Here is a 12,414-nt window from a genome sequence, read left to right on the forward strand (position 1 = left end):
AGTCCTCAAACTTACAGAGATCTGCCTTCCTCTGCTTCCTGAGTGCTGGCATTAAAGGTGTGTGCCACCATTGCTCAGCTAAGTATTTTTGATTTTTGCCAGACATGGTAGTGCACACCTTTAATTCTAGCATTGGAGAAAGCTAATCTCTATGAGTTCAAGGACAATTCAGTTCTATAACAAACTCCAGGCCTTTCAGAGCTATATAGTGAGACTCTGTCTCCAATTTTGTTTTTAAACTTTTGTGTCAAAAATAGAAACTCAGAAGACTTAACTTATTTGAGGAAAATATCTTCATTATTTAGGGTTTAGGAGGTACAAGACAATTTGTACGGGTATGAAGTTGGTCTTTATTAAATTTGTAAAAAATAATCACTACTAATATATAATGCTATATATTAGTATATATAAGATTAGCTTGTTTTCCCAGCCACCTGCATTAGTAAAATTATCATTCAATTTTAGTGAAAGAAATAGTAATTTATTAAGTATTTAATGATCTCTTGTACCTATGATTGCTATAAAAATTATACTCAACAAACCCAGTTTATATAAACGCATGTTTTGTATGTTCTATGAATGTTTTATATATGTATGCAATAAAGCTATATGTGTGTAATAACATTGATTGAGAAAAATACTTTTTAGTATGAATTTTAGGGCAGATATATGGACATTCACCAAGAACCATAACTAAATTGTTCTAATGTACCTAGTACTTCACGTCTATGTAATTTCCCTGCCAAAAGGCTTACGAAAAGTCACGTGTTTGCTTGGCACATTGGCTTCCTTTGCTCAGTGCATGTGTATTTTGCATTATATGTATAGGATGGCAGGGCCTTGACCACACAAGCGAGAAGATAGATTCAGTCTCTGCCTGCAAAGCACTCACATTCTGGTGAGGGCTGGGAGGCAGGTGATCCGCATGTCAGTCTCTGCCTGCAAAGCACTCACATTCTGGTGAGGGCTGGGAGGCAGGTGATCCGCATGTCAGTCTCTGCCTGCAAAGCACTCACATTCTGGTGAGGGCTGGGAGGCAGGTGATCCGCATGTCAGTCTCTGCCTGCAAAGCACTCACATTCTGGTGAGGGCTGGGAGGCAGGCGATCCGCATGTCAAGAAACAGTTAAGAAAACAAAACCCGGGGTGTGACTGAGAGAATGAGCAAGGTTGCTTCATTCAGATTCATAGGATATGAAACAGATTTTCTTCTGATAACTGCATTGCCAAAGAATCTCCTAAGTGGAGAGTTGGCTTCCCGTTCAAAGTGGGAAGAGAGGCCCCGACTTCCCTTCTCCCAGGAGGACGTCCCTTGGATAAGGCAGTCTGTTAATATTATTAGGGGAAAGCTGGAAATTACCATCCTGCTGATTGTGAATCCATTCTGCTGACACTCCCAGACTCCACCCACGTCAGTGAGTGAATATCCGTGCAGTCAAATTCGGTAGCACTCTTTCAGTAAAAACGAGCTATCGTGAAAACCTACGTAGGACGAAAACTCTGATATTGAGCCGATTGCTCAGAGTCTCATTCTACCCATCTCTCCGTCTAAGGGAGAACGTGGGGGAAGTGAGCAGTTTACTCCGAGACTCCTTTTGTGTGCGTTGCGTGCACCATGAGGTATCATTCCTCATTTTGACGTGTGTCATTAAAAGACAGCCGGTGTAGATCACCGACTAAGCAGAAATGCCCTTACGTGTGACCTGGGCTAGTTTGGAGGTCCACATGGAGGAGAAAGCAGACTTTGTCCTACAGTTTACCCTGCTGAAATGGGCAGTCACTTCATCTTACAGCGATGTAACCATGGGCATCAAACACAGTGTTGCTGTGCACAGACTAAGTGATGTCAAGCAGATTTTCAGCTAATTCCCTGGTTTCTAGCAGCATTGCTCAGGTTAAGTAGATGCTTGTCAGCTGGTTAAACATAACACTTTAGTTTGTTTCCGGTCTTTCTCTTTTTTCTTTCTCTAGCTTTTAAAATTGTAATGTTAGAGAATGCTTATCCTAAGTGATGTCTGATTCTAGAATTAAGAACTTCAAGTTGCCCCGAAGCCCCAGTTATGATCCCAGTACTTAAAAAAGAATTCTGTTTTTCAAAAGAAAAATAAAAACAAACCACACAAACAAAAACACATTATAGGCCTTAGATGCAGGTGTAAATTGAGGGAAGGGATCTTAGCCTCTGTCACAGAAATATTTGTAAATACATTTCAGCTGAGAACTGAAATTTTAATTTTTATATATGATGTTTATATATATATATATATGATGTTTAGAAAATGTTTACTATAGGACCACTAGATTTTGTTCATTGTTACAATCAGATCCTTGTGGAATGATTTAAAACATATATAGAGGTCACCTCTTGCTGGATCCTTAATCCCCCAGCATGTCACCTAATCTTTTTGTACCATCTGGTGTCTTAATTAGAGCCCGAGAAAAGACTTCCTTGTGTAAACAGGATTATATTTGTGACCTAGGAAATAGTTGTTGTTGTTGTTGGTTTTTAATTGTGATCATTTAAAAGACTTTACTAACACAGGCCACAGTGATTAGATGCCTGCCGTGTTGTACAGCTAAAGGGAATGGATGGATTTGTTAATATATGGAGACTAGTTGCTGTATAAACCTAGGCCCTGTAGGAACCCCTCAAGTGTTTACAGATGTGGTTTCTGTACAAGCTGCAAAGCACAGCGGTGTGATGGCGGCTCAGTCTGTGTCCAGCAGCGGCCACTGCTTGGCTCTAAGCCCAGAAATCTCAGATTTGTTTTCTGGCAGGTACATGGTTAGGTATCAAACCCACCTGGGCGCAGAATGGTTGTACCCCTTGTACATTTTCTGTGTGGTGTCCTGCATTTGTCAGCACCTAGTGGAGGCCGCCCAATAGAGTCTGTGTTTGACGATCTTCCTCTCCTCTCTTACAGATAGCTGCTGCCTTATGGTGGTACTTTGTATCAAAAGGAGTGGAGTATTTGGACACCGTGTTCTTCATCCTGAGGAAGAAGAACAACCAGGTCTCCTTCCTTCACGTGTACCATCACTGCACCATGTTCACGCTGTGGTGGATCGGAATCAAGTGGGTGGCAGGCGGCCAAGGTGAGGACCCCGCTTGCCTCTCTGAGCACCCCTAGCATGCCATTTAGCTTGGTTTCATGGTTAATCATCTCCATTCATCTGCCTCTCGCTTCTTGAAAACTTCAGCTCTTCATCTGGGAAGAATCGAGCTCCTAAAGACTTGCGCCCAAGATAAGCACAACCACAAAGCCCAAATGCCAGAAAACAATATTAACTTGAGTGGGGACCGGTACCGATTGGCAGCTCTTATCCAATAGAAACGCCTCATTTTCAGTCCAAGCCCTCAGCTTACTCCTGCTCTGAAATGACCTTATATGGTCTCATTGCTTCTTATTGAAGTGAACTTTGACATAGCCCATTAATGCTGAAGAGGATCAGATGTCATAGCTCTAGTCTAATCTAGTCTAGCCTCTAGTCTGGTCTTCCCGATGGCTGTAGACTAAGAGAGGTGTGCATGCTGAGCTGCAAGCAGCCCTTTCCTCTGGGCACAGGGAGGTGAGCATGCTGAGCTGCAAACAGCCCTTTCCTCTGGACACAGGCTGGCATTATGTCACTATTTGCAACCTAAGCATTTCACACTTAAAAATTACTAGGAAATTTGAAGCAAAACTCAGAGTTTCAAGGAGAATTATAAATATAAACTGACCCCACAGCTCACATTAAAATAAGTTCCGTTGCATTTGACTGAGTAGGGTATCGCTAGATCTGTGTAAACTAAATGGATTCATCACTCAATATATGTAATGCTGTCATATTTAAAACTACGTAGAAAGCTAAGAAATTAGTTTTTTTTCGGCACTGGTGTGCATGTTGCTGTCTCTAGAGACTATAGTGTAACATATCACAAGTCTCCATAAACACTTAAAAGCATCATAGCCTCTTTCCAAGGAATTACTGCTAGGTAGGATTAAAATAGAGGAATGTAGGGGGAAGCAGTCATTTTCTGTTTGTTGAAGCTTGCTGGAGTACCCCATTTGAGAATATACTGTTTCACAAACCTTTTGAATTTTAGCAATACACATTTTTATTTATGCGTCTTATTTCAAAAAAAAAAAAGAAGAGCCCTCAAAGCTAAATGGTGAGAAGTGTCAAGCTTAATTTGAGAAGCTTTCCCTGTAGCATCTCTGAGCTTAGATTTGAGACTAACCTAGATGGTACGGTAGACTCATTCACTTTCCATCCCAGTGCCGTCTCTGCCCAGCATCACTTTTCTTGCAATTGCCTCTTGTTTCTCAACAGCGTTCTTTGGGGCCCAGATGAATTCTTTCATCCACGTGATCATGTACTCCTACTACGGGCTGACTGCATTTGGCCCCTGGATCCAGAAATATCTTTGGTGGAAGCGATACCTGACCATGCTGCAGCTGGTGAGTTAAATGTTTGGAAGAGTTACTTCTGGTTGTTGCCCAAAACAAAATATTTAAAATATTTGAAGTTTGTTATTTGTACAGTGCCGAGGTGTTTTACATTGTTTTCCATCACAAAACCTACTTTATAAGCAAGATGCAGCGTCAAGGCTGGCTTGGGTGAACTAGCAATAGCCATTTGCTTTATAATGCCCTTAAAGATTGGTTTCAGAACCTGTCCCTCTGACAGAAAGTCTGTAAAACTACCTGTGAACAGGATGGTTAAATATAAATATGCCACAAAGTATATAGATTGATAGGTGACTGGAAAATACTTTCCATGAGTGACTTCTTTTTCCTAACTTACTATTTTCTTTGTTCTTCTTGTTCTTGCATAAATTTCCAGTTTCTCCATGTTTTGGTTCTTGCTAATAGACCCTATACATGTAGCAAAGAAAGTACGAAGCCAAGGAAGGGTAGGGGTGGGGGATGGGATCAAACACAGGCTCGAGAGCTCTTTCTAGTTCTGTAAAACTCTGTGCTTGAAGAGCAGAGCCAAGAATTTGAACTCTTGTGTTCTAGGCAGATGGTTCTCAGCTACTCCTCCTTGTAGGGCTTCACATTGCATCCCAGTGCAGGCATCAAAGCGCTGTTCAGAACTTGGGTGTGGTCTGTAATCAAACTGAAAATGCAAATCCAAGCTGGTGGCTAATCTCCAGGCTTCAGAGTGTATTCTAATATGCTTTAATCATAGTGTACACGCAGTTTTTATCAGTGGGATCGCATTTAGAAATATCCCTCTCTGCCTTGAGTTGCTACACAGCTGCCCAACCAAACAGGAAACACAACCTTTGGGGAATGCTGGGTGTGAGGGACTCATTAGCAAAGAGATGCTCCAAGAAACTTCTCGAATTTGTGGAAGCTCTTGAGATGGTCTGTAGAACTCATGCCTCTCATTGAGAGCCAAGTGGTCCCCAGAAAATGAAAAGGGACCCAAATCATATAAATAGTATCATCTCTTGTGTGGGGGTTTGCCCCGGGCTGTCTTTGAGCTACCTCATACTCAATCACACCCTATACACACCCTATTTCGGTGCTACAGGTTCTAAGAGCCATTGTGAAATCCAAAGTCTAAAACTTTGGATTTTTGCCATGGGAATTGTTAATTTAATATAAACTGATCATGCATGTGAAACAAATTATCTTAATATTTAATGAAATAGAAATATGGGTAATGCTATCTTTCACAAAGAAACTATAGTTGCCCATTACATCAGATAGGATCCTGATCTTCAATTTCTGAGTCTGATTTTCTCCAAACAATTAAATAATATATGGATCTTACAATACGGTAACCCTTACTCATGCTACAGAACCTGTAATCCTCAGACCATTCGGTGACCAGTGCACCAGAATTTAAGTTTATTCTTTGAGCATGTCTAATGCTTTGAATTTTCTCTTCTTGAGAATTCATAAAAATTGAAGGGAATTTTTCTTTTGACTTTACTGATTTTAATTGGAATATAAGTTTTTAAAGAATGGTGTTCATTCAGATGTGAACTTGCCTGAACCTTACCTGCCAGAGAAAGGCACTGAGCCAGCTTGATGGGCTCAGGTTCATGTTTAAGTGAGCGTCCTTTTGTGACATGGGCAAAAAGAGGAGTATTTAGAAGAAGGAGGAGACCAGTAGGCAGGGGAGAAGGAAGCTGAGCCAGCTACAGGGATGCACATTTGTGACAATGTCCCTGAACCTCATTATTTTTGTGTTCCTGCCTAAAAAATTAATGAAAAAGCATGAAGTGAATGAATCTACTTGCTGACAGCCTAGTAAAAGAAAAGAAGTCTAAACTGCAGGAATTTAAAAAGACCCTACAGATACTGCTGCTTTACTCTTGTTGGCCATTTGTTCCCTCTCCTTAGATGCCCTTCAGTGAGTATTCAAATGTCCAATTTTGTGCCAGGGACTCAGGAACGAGCGAGCCAGGCAGAGCCCTGCCTCTGGGATCTCCATTCTAATGAGGAGATAGACAGTCAACAGAGACAGGATCAGCTTCAGATGGCTCTCAGCTCACGTTTAAACACAAAAGCACAGTGATAGGTGGGAGATCTATGGAAAGCACTAGAATGCCCTTGCTAAGCAGGTGGCACTGGAGCCCTGCTCTCAAGGAGGGAGAGGCAGAGACTATTGGCCTCTCATACAGTGTAACACACTTTCAAACAGCATAGTGGCTCATGACCACTGTATAGGAGACTGTGACACCCGCTCTGGAAGCCTTTTACTACTCTGATTCAAAATGTTCCCTGTCCTGCTGCTTTTGTTTTTCAGGTCCAGTTCCATGTGACCATTGGGCACACAGCACTGTCTCTCTACACCGACTGCCCCTTCCCCAAGTGGATGCACTGGGCTCTGATCGCCTATGCAATTAGTTTCATATTCCTCTTCCTCAACTTCTACACGCGGACATACAATGAGCCCAAGCAGTCGAAAGCGGGAAAGACGGCCGCGAATGGTATTTCAGCAAACGGTGTGAACAAGTCAGAAAAGCAGCTAGTGCTAGAAAATGGGAAACCCCAGAAAAACGGAAAGCCAAAAGGAGAGTAGACTGACCGGCTGACAGTGAGGAAACTCCTGTGTCATAGAAACTTTCAGGGGCAACAGAAGCAGAGGGTCTGGGGTGGGGAGAGAGGCAAATGTGGTCTGTGCACCTTCAGACTGAGCACACCTTTCCAAATGGTACCCAGATGTTTTATTTATGACGTTTTTATTTTAAACATTTTTTTTTATTAGCCTTGATGTTGTCCAGACCAAAGCAATCCCACTGTGACCTTGGAGCCCCTCCTCCTGTTCATACTCACCTCTCGAGTGGGTGAAAATGTCACCTGTCTTGTATTCACCCCTTCTTCAGTCTGAATTTTAGATGATCACAGAAACACAATTTTATGAAAAAAAATTTTTTTTTGGCTAAATCACTAGTTCCCCACTGGTTGCAAACTGACATTTTCTTGTCCAGAGATAGACTGTGGATACATTTGAATTTGGATTCGTTTATTGGCCCTTGTGGTCAGATCTCTCCACCCGTAGTCAGAACATTCCCTTTTGGCTGTAATTAAATTTGAAAACTCTGCTAATCTCTGTAGAATCTTAGAGGCTTGTTGATGATGATGATGATGGTGTTGGTAAAAATAAGAAAGAATAACAGTAAAATCCTGTCTTGTGACCCAAAGGCCACCATGACGTACGGCACAAATCACTGTGGGAAACAATTTTATTTTTATTTTTGTGATGAGAAAGGAAGGTAGCCTTTGAATACTCCTATTATTAGCAGAAATGTATTATGAGGATCAAGATTATTGAATGATTGAAACAACTGATGTCTTTGTTAGTAACATCTACGGTAGTCACATTTACATGCAGTTAGAACTCTAAGGGTATATATTGATTTTCTCAGGCTTTCCTTGTTTTGATTTGTGGCTGTTACTGATTTTTCATATGTGGACATACACCTACCTCTTCTGTTGGAAAGAACATTTAAATACAACAAAATGAAATAAATTTTACTTAAAAAATCAAGGAGTCCTCTAATGTAAAATTTAATTTTAACTTTCAAACTTGCTTTTTTTTATTATTTCATTTTTGAATAGCATACACCAAGCATTTCTGCGATGTCACCCATCTCTTTCAATGTGTCTAACTTTGAGTGACGCTTACTTCCCTTGTGACTACGTTGCAGAAACCTTCTTTATAACTAGAAATGAAGTATAAATGCATTTTGGTGCAATACCTTGACTCCTTGGTGCTAACGATCGGTACACCAGTGCTTGCTGTTACAAGGTGTTACTTGTTAATGCAAGACGAGAGAAATGGGAGACCGAGCCAGGTCTCTCAAGTCAAATTCGGTGTTTACAAAAGATGTAACAGAAACGAACAACTGGAAAAAAGACGGATTTCATGAAATAGAAGCGAACAGCTGGAAAGCTGCGGAAGAGACGTTGTTCCACATGGTTTTTATATAGATTAATTTGTTGGGATGTCACAGAGGGATCATATGGAAAGAAAAAAAATGTGACAAAAAAATCGCATGAATATTTCTGAACCTTCCAACTTTGTCAAAACTGCATGTGTAGGATGTCTGCTGTGTGTACAGACTTTCTGAATATTTTGTAAACTCTATTTATTGTGCATTGAGATTACATTTTCCCCGAAGGCATGCAGTCATGAACCTTGCAGAAAATTAGCAACACATACAGTAACAGTGCGGTCTCAGAGGCTCAACACTTTGTTTCTCGCCAGTGTGTAATGACTAGAGATGTGTGAATCTTTGTGAACATTCTGTACTGGCTTCCCAGACCCCTTCATCCCCTGCTCTCAGATTGCAGCACAATAAACACACTACTGACGTGGGAAAAGTGATTCTTTTTGTTAAGCAGTTTGTTTGTTTCTGTTCTCATTTAGTTTCTGTTGCCAACTTCTTACATAGAAAAACAATGAGACCAGATCTTGGGTCTCTGAGTTTTTGGTTCACAGTTTATTATTTTTGTATGTATTCATTCATTTATTTTTGAGGCAGGGTGCTGCTGTGCAGCTCAGGCCGGCCATGAACTCCGCACCCACTCTCCCTCCAGAGCCCTGGGATTACAGGAGCACAGTAGAACTAAGAAGTTGTTTTTATGGTCACATTTTTTTTTAAATTAAAAATTAGCGCTATTTGTTTTCAGACATGAAACATAATCATTCTAAAAAACTCTGAGGAGGCTCTTAGAAATCTCATATTTAAATCACTTAGTCCTTATTATAAGTTTATGGAAGATGACTTTAAATGCTGAAATGACAGCCCTTCTTAATAGCTTTGACAGTTTCTGAGTCATCACACAACAGTCATAGGCCTTGCTGCTGATGCCCAGTGAACGAGGCTTGCACCTTCTTTATATTAAAATTTCTTTCATGAAAATATCTTCCTAAGTAGAAAATAGGGAATTATTAAATATTTACACATTCAAATACTTGACTATATTTACACATTCAAATACTTGAGTATAAACACCTGAAACATCGAGCTTTCGAGTATAGTAAATGAGTGTAGCTTTTTTTCTTTTTTCTTTTTCTTTGTCTTCCTGTGCTCTTGTATCTGTTTCCTGACAGACACTGACTAGCTGCTAGTTTCGACTTCAGCATTACTAATTCATTGATTCTTCCATTCCACACTCCAGGCATCCGAACACTCGGAAGGTTCACATCTTGAAACGTGGACTCTGCCAGTGTCACGGCCCTTGCTAGTGACTGCTGTTGTCTGTGGCCGAGGGCTGCTGCTCAGGGAAAGATCGAGAGCCACAGTGCCCTCAGAAGGAGTCCTAAAAGCCTGATGCAGGTGGATAGTCATGAGACTGTTAGGGCTTTCAGTAATTTTCCAGTTCTATCTCTCCTAAAGAGCAGAAAGAAAGAAACCAGACATTATAATGGAGTCATATAGCTGTCCCTTGGGTGGCACTTGGTGGCAATGTTGCTTACTTGTGCCCCTGGATTCCCCAGCTTGAAATAAAAGCCATGGTTAGCAGAGCCATTGGCCTGCTCCTGGAGCTTCTGCAGGCCCCAGGCTGCCTGCCAGGCTGGTGTGTGTCTCCCATATCTGAGAAGATGGTGTTAATGAGGCCTACCCGGGAGAGAGGATGCAGATGGTGACAGACTGAGATAGTCTGTCCCTTGTGTTTATGTCTGACAGCATAAAGGGATTTTCCTAATAAATGCAAACAGATTTTTAATATTCTAGAGCTTACCAGTGTTGATGGTTTTGCTTTGTTTCCAGTTTATTACACATATCTTGGATACAGCTAAGCTGTTCTCTCAGCTCTTTCCTCCTTACAGTCTCTCCTCAACCATCTGAACTCCTCTGCTCCCCTCCCTGCCTTTCGGTACTTTGTTCCTCTGCTTAGTTTAAAATTCCTTGCTTTGTGTTTGCCAGGGGGCGAAGGGAAACTGGCTAGAACTCCCTTGTCACCTGTGATACATTAGATTTAACCGAGTCTCTCCTCCCTGTGAGGAAAGGATCCTACGAACCAGTCTTTCAAGAATAATGATTACCTAGCTATTTGGAAATGAGGGAGTGTGGGTAGACGGTGAGTCTTGCATGATATGGAAGCATTATGCTAACAAGTTGTGCCCCACCTTGTGGCTTATGTTCTGCTGTCCTTAATCCGGGCATCCTGGACAACACATTCCATAGGCATATTATATAGTTAAGAGCATTAGCTCTTCATACATGCTTTTATATATATATATATTCTTCATTTTATATATATATATATTTATATATATATATTCTCTCCCAGTGATGGGTATCAAACTAAGTCCTCATGCATGCTAGGCAAGATTTCTACCCTTGAACTACATCCCTAGATTTCACGTTTCTCTAATTTCAGTTCAAATTAGGAAAACTTTTAAAGATGTTCCATGATCACAAAAGAGAAAGTAACCTCTTCAACTTTGTAATTGAGGGGTGGCGAGGGGCGGGAAGCTGTGGTTTGGCTTGAAGAATTATGATATTTTCTGCACTAAGAAAATATCCTGGGGCTTGGAGCAAAAGAGCAATGGCAGATGAGTTTGAGGAACAGATTTCTTACAGTAGAGACCTCATCCTAGAGGTCTACCCTAACGGTTGATTACATCATAATTCTAGCTCCGTCATTGTTAGTGTGCTAGACATTTACTGGCACAATGAGCTCTCTCTGCTTTCCCTCAGCATAGCAGAGACTGGAAAGCTAAATTTACATTCCTTAGATTCCTTTGTGTTTCTCTGACAACTTCAACTTTTGTCAGCACAAGGTAATCAATTGAAATTTTAAGAAGGCAGAGGACGCAGGTGCATCTTCTCGTGGTACAGATAAAACATGGGCTCTTCGGGACAATTGGCAACAACCGGCCTGTGTGCTCTGCTGCCTACATCAGTGTTGTGGATGCAGACAGTTATGGTAACAGCAGACACGGCAGACTTAGTCACGCGTATTTGAAGTCAGAGTCAAAGGTAAAGGAGGTTTTCTGACCATGTTTCCAAGTTACTAATAATTGTAAGAGCATTTAATTCTGAGAGAGAGAGAGAGAGAGAGAGAGAGAGAGAGAGAGAGAGAGAGAGAGATAAAGAGAAAAAGAGAGAGAGAGAAAGAATGCCTATGTGTATGTCTGGGGTACCTTGAATGGTATCTATTTCATACATTGAATTTCATACATGTAACTCAGCATGTGCGCAGCACTAAACATGATCAAGAAATGGTTCTAAAGATTATATGGAATTAGTTGCCTGCCTTAGTTGAGTTTACAGGGAGCAGTAATTTATGGGAAATGCAGTAATGTTTTCACGAGGCTCATAGCTAAGTCATCTAGAATGGAACTGGAATTAAAGGCGACCACTTGGCAGGTGGCAGGCTGCCACACTGCAGCATCGTGATGCAATGAGGATCTCAAGGACAGTGACAAGGCTGCTCCTGCTTGCACTGCAGAGCACGGAGAGTTAGCTCCCACCTTCAGTTCTTGGTTCAGGGTAGGACAAGGAGCCTCTACAACTGCCTCAAGAGGCTCTCAAGTACTTCGTAGTTGCAGACCAGAAATGCCTCCAAATGAGATCCAAAGTTTATTCCTGTAGGAGATAAAACTTAAGTTCACAACTTAAAGAGTTTCCTAGCAAATGTTGTCGTATTGGTTGTGAAACAAGGATACAAGAATTGCATTATGAGTATTGAGTAGATATGGCTGCATTTGATAACCTGAATCTCTCAATCCTGTTGGCCTTGCCTGGTCAGGTAAAGCAGGCCCCCCTCTTTTATCGGGTGCCATAGGCCTTCGTTCCATAGACTCTTACGAGGTTAGCTGAGGTAGCTACCCCACAAAGGGAGGCTGGCCCTTCCCATGCTGCTCCTCTCTGTGCCGTTGCATCCAGGAGAATTGCACGGTATGCTTCAGGGAAACTGTCCTGGTGGGAGATGGTGGACAGTGGCAGGATTTGGCA

General features: G+C 41.5%; 1 protein-coding gene across 1 annotated transcript in view; it reads left to right on the top strand.

The window, feature by feature from the left end:
- The window catches only part of Elovl4 (ELOVL fatty acid elongase 4), a 30,333-nt gene extending 21,502 nt beyond the window's left edge, over positions 1-8,831 (top strand). Inside the window, exons 4-6 of the mRNA XM_075965101.1 lie at positions 2,924-3,095; positions 4,314-4,441; positions 6,747-8,831. Of these exons, the coding sequence (XP_075821216.1) occupies positions 2,924-3,095; positions 4,314-4,441; positions 6,747-7,022 (576 nt within the window). The 3' untranslated portion in view covers positions 7,023-8,831. The remainder of the gene's footprint in view (positions 1-2,923; positions 3,096-4,313; positions 4,442-6,746) is intronic.
- Positions 8,832-12,414: the final 3,583 nt, after the last annotated feature.

The sequence above is a fragment of the Microtus pennsylvanicus genome, chromosome 3 (assembly GCF_037038515.1).
Source record: "Microtus pennsylvanicus isolate mMicPen1 chromosome 3, mMicPen1.hap1, whole genome shotgun sequence".
NCBI classification, from domain to species: Eukaryota; Metazoa; Chordata; class Mammalia; order Rodentia; family Cricetidae; genus Microtus; species Microtus pennsylvanicus.